Below are 6,812 nucleotides of genomic sequence, written 5' to 3' on the forward strand. Positions count from 1 at the left end.
CTGAAGTAAGAAGCTTTCTAGGGATGGCAACGTACTGCGCACGATTCATCCCGAACCTTGCCACGGTTGCGGAGCCCTTGCGAAATCTCACAAAAAAAGACACTCCATGGAAGTGGGCACCCAAGGAAGACAAAGCGTTCAAGCAGGTGAAATTAGCCCTGTTGGACAGCACGACAATGGCATATTTTGACACCACTCGGCCCACAGAGTTGCTAGTTGATGCCAGCCCGGTAGGCTTAGGGGCACTACTCACCCAAGAGACTGACCCAGGGTCCTGGGTCCCGCTAGCCTTTGCGAGCAAGGCACCCACGGCAACGGAAGCCCGATTTTCACAAATAGAGCGAGAAGCACTGGCTATCAAGTGGGCATGCAACCACTTTCACTTGTATGTAAGCGGCCACCCCTTTCGAGTAGTAACCGACCACCGACCGCTTCTGCCACTGTTCAAGGGAACAGCGCCTCATCCGCCTCCCAGGATTGAAAGGTTGCCAATACAGTTGCAACACTATCAGATGGAGCTGAAATACCGACCTGGTGCGAAGAATCCTGTTGATTTTCTTTCTCGCCACCCGGCGCTCACGCCAGAAGCAGACCCCACTCAAGAAGCAAGGACCGAAGAGTTTGTCAACATGATTTCCCAGTGGTCGTGCCCGCGTGCCCTGTCGATAGATGAAATAAAAACACACATGGACACAGATGTAATCCTCAAACGAGTAGCCGAGGCCCTGAAGAGTGGATCTTGGGAAGGTTTTCTCAAGAATGTCCAGGGATGGAATGAGGCAGACAGAACCCGATTAGGGAAGTTCTGGAGAGTTTGTGATGAACTCAGTGCAGCAGGGAATGGCGTCATCCTGAGAGGATCACGGGCCGTGATACCACACAGCCTACAAAAACAAGCAACGACTCTTGCACATGAAGGCCACCAAGGCACTGTCAGAATGAAATCAAGGATGAGAGAAAAAGTGTGGTTCCCGGATCTGTAAGACAGTGTGGACACAGTGGTACGTAACTGCAGGGCCTGCCAGCTCACCAGCAATTCTGAGGCCACGGCTCCAGTGATCACAGAAGAGCCGGCACCGTCGCCTTGGTCATGGGTGAGCCTTGATTTTGGAAGTTTCCCTGACGGGAGAATAACAGTTCTCATTGACAGCTACACAAAATATCCCATAGTGGAAGTGTCACCATCCACAAGCTTTGCAAATATATAACCTATCAGACAGACAGATAGTTTGCCTTATTTGGCCTACCTCATGTCCTCAAGACAGACAACGGGCCCCCGTTTCAAGGCAGTGAGTTTAAAGATTTTCTAAAAGGGTTAGGCATAAAGCATCACCGAATTACTCCGCAGTGGCCACAAGCCAATGGAGAAGTTGAGCGGTACATGCGCACCATCAACAAAATTCTGCGCATAGCGACAGTGGAGGAAAAGGATCCCGTAGCAGCCCTCCGACACTTCTTAAGAGAAAACAGAAGCACACCACACTGCACGACGCAACGATCTCCCTGGTCGCTCATGCTGACAGGCCCTCGGTGTGATATGTTGCCCAATGCTGATAACTGAGTCCCTGAGCTGTACGATCCAGGAGACACACAAGAAAGAAGATGGATAACCAATGACAAAGCTAGCTGTCGATGGAGGGCACGCACCTGCATGGTGATTCCAGGGAACTCCGTGCTAATACGGAACCGGCGGAGTGGAGGAAAGTTCCGCACCCCGTATGAGCCTGAGCTATAGATGGTTAGGTCGACGAAAGGACCAGCAGTCACTGTGGAGCGAGATGGGGAAGTGATAACAAGGAACATATCCTGGTTCAAGCAAGTTCAGCCCCCGACCGGGAGGCCACAGCCCATCGGACCAGTACCGAGTGTGGAACCTCAGTCAAACATCATCGAGGACAGCCCCGGTGAAACTTCAGCAGCCAGCCCCATGAGGCCCTCGCCATCTGAGGCTGTCGACCCCGAATATGTGACGAGTAGCAGAAGATTGGTGAGTCCCAGGCACGAACAAGAAATCCGCCAACGTCCGTATAACCTTAGGCCAAATCCCCGGACCAGCCAGAATTTTTCATGTTCCTTCAAAAGACTAACTTGGAATGGGATGTAACGGTCTAGAGTTTCTGTCCCCCTCTGGGCAGAGCCCCGGAAGCACCCCATACATTGTTGCACTCTCTGGCCAGGCGTGGCCAGAGGGCTTAAATAAAGGGACCGGAGTCGCTCGTGACTTCCGGTCCATACGAGCAAGATAGCGTGTGTGTCACATTTTCACTGGCTGGTGTGCGTGGCTTTGCAACCGTTGTCCCCATGCCCTACCTGCCCTGCACCTTGACAGGCGACACTCATTTTAACTCCAGGTGAAGCAGTGTCACTGTACCAGCATTTTAATAGGAAATGCGGAAATCTGTATCTCTGGTACAAACATTATGAAGTCACGTCACGCAATGAAGCAGCAAAGCCAACTGAAATTCTACGTTTGACTGTACTCCAAACAAATAACCATAAAATCAAAGGCCTGCACAACGTTTTATAAAAAACTTTTCTTTTGGAGTAAAGCTGGGGCAGACATTAACACATCTCTAGCGTGACAAACGCCTGTGCATATGAGGCACCGCTGCATTAGTGAAGGCCAGCAGGGGTTCTAAATGGTACGTACAATGCACAGGTTTCGTGGAAGAGCGGTCGTGCGCGCATTGCGAGATGTCACGTCATGCCAGCTAGCACATGCGAAGCCTGGGATCTTGCTTCAGCAGACTGCAAAAGATCCTTTTACGGCTGTTGTATCAGTCGCCCAGTAAAATGTGAACGTAAATGTAGTTGAGCTTATATAGCGCACAGCTACCCACAGTGGGTTTCCCAGCGCTTGCTTAGGGAACCCTTCCTGGTATTCCCCTGTGAGATAGCAGGGTATCCACAAGGTGAAAGTCAGGCATCCCGCCGCAAGGGGCCGTTGTGGAGATTAAGCAAGCTATTGCCCAGAGTCACAGAGTGTGAACCCGTTAGTCGAGGAGGCACCGGGGCGAGAATTATCGAGTCCGTGGAATTTTTAGCCCAAGACCCGCCGAGGCGCGGAATTGAACCCTGGTCCAGGACCGATCTCAGCTTCCGGGTCTGCTGCCTCTAACCCCTGAGCCACACTTCTCCACTTAGGTGGCAAGCAAGAGTTATTATAAAGCAGAATCAACGCAAGCCTGTCTCGCTGGTGTAGGCTCTTAGACGGGGACAGTTAAACCGCAACGCCATGGCAGATACAAATGTTCTGGCTTCAAATCGTTCTTACTTATGAATCAAGGATACCATCACAGATTGTGCCAACCAGGAAGAGTCCATTATGCACAACGTGTGGATAAGCAGTGTTATAGATTAGCTCTTACTCTGTTCCTAGCGCAAATGGATCTTTACAGAGGTAAAATAAAAGTTATATACTGTACAAAGGGGTGGAGAGTGCTGCAGTTCCCCCGGGGCACAAGCAGGCATCCACCTCTGTCTTTAGAGCTGATTGCAGCAAAAAGACAGAAGTGTATGCCTGCTTGTGCTCCGGGGGGACTGACCACCGTGGTGCGCCTTGCGCTGGCAGCAGAGGGGAGGGAGAGAGGAGGGGGCCTACGCCTGCTTCCCTTCCGTGAACGAGCGCTGACACCATATGTTTGAAATGTAATTACAAACATATGGTGTCAGCGCTCGAGCCCGCAAGGGAATAGCCACACATGCACGCATTCCCATTGAAAGCAATGAAGCGCGTGCACTGTTGTGGCTTAAAAAGGGGACCCATGGCATTAGGTCACTCCTATGCACCGCATGCGCGCTGCCTAGGCGAGACCTAAAAAGTAACATCCCTCCTAGAATCAAATAATCAAAGGTGTAGTTGGAGACAACATGTTCTGACATGAGACATACAACACCGTTTAATACCAAAGCAAGGAAAATAAAACTAATATTGCACAGTCGCATGTGTTAAACATGGATCTCTCCGAATATGTAACAGAATTTCCCAAGATTACAATTTGAAAAAACAAATCACTTAAAAACCCCTTCAGTAGGAATCTGGTCACAAAAGCAATATATATTCTGATCCATTCAGTAGATAAGGATTTCATTTTAGGAAATACAAAGCATGCAAACTGAGTAACATCATCTCTAGATTTAAAATTCCAAAGAGTCACAAGTAATTGTCATCACTAAGAACCGAACATATAGCTTTTATTATTTTGTGTATTGCCTATTGTGCCCATGTAAGAAAATGTATACTGGGAGTACGGGAACCCCGTTAGAAAATGCGTTTTGGAACACTTATGCGCTATTAAAAACCATGACAAGCAGCACCCAGTAGCCAGACACTTCTTTGAACAAAACAACTAAGACTTCAGTCTCCTGTGGTTTTGCATTTGACAGGGTGGGTGTCAAAATATGTGGCGGTGCCAGAACATTGAAATTAAGAAAACTGGAATCTAAATAGAATATAAGGTTTGACTCTCGCATCCCTGGATGAGTGAATTTAGATAACGAATCATACATCTATGTAGGCTGATAATATGCTTTTGGACAATATCTACAATGATATTTTCTTGTGATCTTTTTTTTTTCTTATTGTTTTCTCTAGTGATTTTAGGAACTTTGTACTGAAGATGGTTTCAAATTTTTAATTTTGATGTTCCTATTATTCACACTGGTGCACTAAGGTGATGACTACATTATCGACTACGAAGCACGCTGCGCTCAGTAAAGGTGTGGTTTGGATTTTCTTATTATTAATGGATAAGGTTACTGACAAAAAAACAGTGCATACACATTTTTGTGACATTTACCTGAATTTAATGTTGGATTCATCTTGATCCAGAATGTTACTTCTAACTAAGCCCACTAGGGCCTAATCATACTGTTTATCGAACTCTTTAGTTCAACCCATTAATTTAAAATCTGCAGTATAGACGGGCTGTTCACACATTGATTTTATTTTAGTCATTCTTCGGGCCAGGACTTTAACTGACACTCCACTAAAGATCAATTCTGATCTAGGTTCTTATATCCGAAGCTTTTCAAACAATCACCCCCATTCGCACGACCGGCTTTAATCCATCGTTTTTTGCTTGCCACGTGACGGCACCCCTGTTTGGAACCAGCTGTATGCAAATCAGTCTTGAGCCTTCTCCCCATGGGAATAGTATAGTCCAAACTGCCATTTATATGCACATATATTTTTTCTCATTTGTTGATGTTCATAGTTTCAAGTGCACTATTTGTACAAACAATTTTGTGAGGCTCCGTGACCCGTGGGAAAGGCTGTCAGCTGACTTTAACCAATAACCAGTTGGTGTATGTAGTACATGTGGCGTGAACGCGGTTTGTGATTTTTGCCAATATTTTGGAAAAATAGTGTCGATTATGTAAATACAGGCTTTCCAGGCCTTCTGCTGCAATTTGTATGGAGCAATAGACACACACATGCATACACACACACACACAAATTCTTATATATACATTCTTAGTTGTATCCTAATCATTCCCCTTTTCATTCTGCAGGTCATTGTTAAGTAGAATAATGGTGAAAGGAAACCAGACCGAGGTGTGGGAGTTTATCCTCATAGGATTCTCTGATCTCCCACTTCACCAGCAGACCATACTCTTTGTGATACTTGTAACAATCTACCTAATGACCGTGATGGGGAATTCACTCACTATTGTCTTGGTTACTGTGGACCGGCACCTGCACACTCCTATGTATTTCTTCCTGCGTGGTCTCTCCTTCCTAGACATCTGTTACATCAATGTCACAGTTCCTGATGTGTTGAAGGGCCTCTTGTCAACACAAAATACCATCCTCTTTGTGGGGTGTGCAGTACAGATGTATTTCTTCATATGCTTTGCTACCATTGATTGCTTCTTGTTGGCAGTGATGGCCTATGACCGTTATGTAGCCATCTGCTACCCTTTGCGCTATCCAGCCATCATGAGCAAGAGACTCTGCACACAGCTTGTGGTCTACTGCTGGGGCAGTGGATTCCTTTTGTCCATGGGGCAGACTACATTCATCTTCAGCTTGCCCTATCACAGCTCCAATGTGATTGCACACTTTTTCTGTGATATCCCACCAGTAATAACACTTGCCTCCACTGATACATTCTTCAACCAGATTGCAATCTTTATTTACACCATCCTGGTTATATTAGGCCCCTTCCTACTCATCCTGACCTCCTATGTCCGAATCCTGAGAACTATCCTAAAGATGCACTCAGCCTCAGGGATGAAGAAAGCCTTCTCCACCTGCACCTCACATCTGTTCTCTGTAAGCTTGCTGTACGCGTCTGGCACTGTGATGTACCTGAGACCCACATCAAGTCACACACAGAATACTGACCGTCTGCTGGCCATGTTCTATGTCCTGTTAATGCCCATGTTTAATCCCATAATTTACAGCCTGCGGAACAAAGAAATGAAAGAAGCTTTTCAGAAGCTGATAATTACTAGACTTTTGTGACAAAAGGTTACATAATGTCCCTATAAAACTTGCCATTAAATCAAAGAAGGTTTCTTGCTACTTAGAGGGTTTAGTGGACATAGCCAATCTAAAGTTCCTGTGTATGTCATTTAAAAAATATTTTGCCATGAAACATCTTTAAACATTCCTTCAGCAATGACCATGAAAGAGACATTATCAATCAATCAATCAATCAATCAATCAGGGGAATTGTAAGCACACTACTCACCTGTGAGGGTCTCAAGGTGCTGGGAGGGTGAGCAGCTCCATTCAGTCGAAGAGCCAGGTCTTGAGCGTCTTGCTGAAGATGTTCAGGGAGGGGGCACGTCTGATGTCGATCAGG

General features: G+C 46.4%; 1 protein-coding gene across 1 annotated transcript; it reads left to right on the forward strand.

Moving 5' to 3' along the window:
- Positions 1-5,533: 5,533 nt before the first annotated feature.
- LOC144753738 (olfactory receptor 2D2-like) lies at positions 5,534-6,469 on the forward strand. The gene has a single exon (XM_078641322.1). It carries the CDS (start codon positions 5,534-5,536, stop codon positions 6,467-6,469), a length of 936 nt encoding a protein of 311 aa, XP_078497448.1.
- The last annotated feature ends 343 nt before the right edge of the window (positions 6,470-6,812 follow it).

The sequence above is a fragment of the Lissotriton helveticus genome, chromosome 5_1 (assembly GCF_964261635.1).
Source record: "Lissotriton helveticus chromosome 5_1, aLisHel1.1, whole genome shotgun sequence".
Classification (NCBI taxonomy): Eukaryota; Metazoa; Chordata; class Amphibia; order Caudata; family Salamandridae; genus Lissotriton; species Lissotriton helveticus.

Coding starts and splice junctions, on each gene's coding strand:
- LOC144753738 (XM_078641322.1), top strand. CDS start 5,534: ATGGTGAAAGGAAACCAGACCGAGGTGTGGGAGTTTATCCTCATAGGA.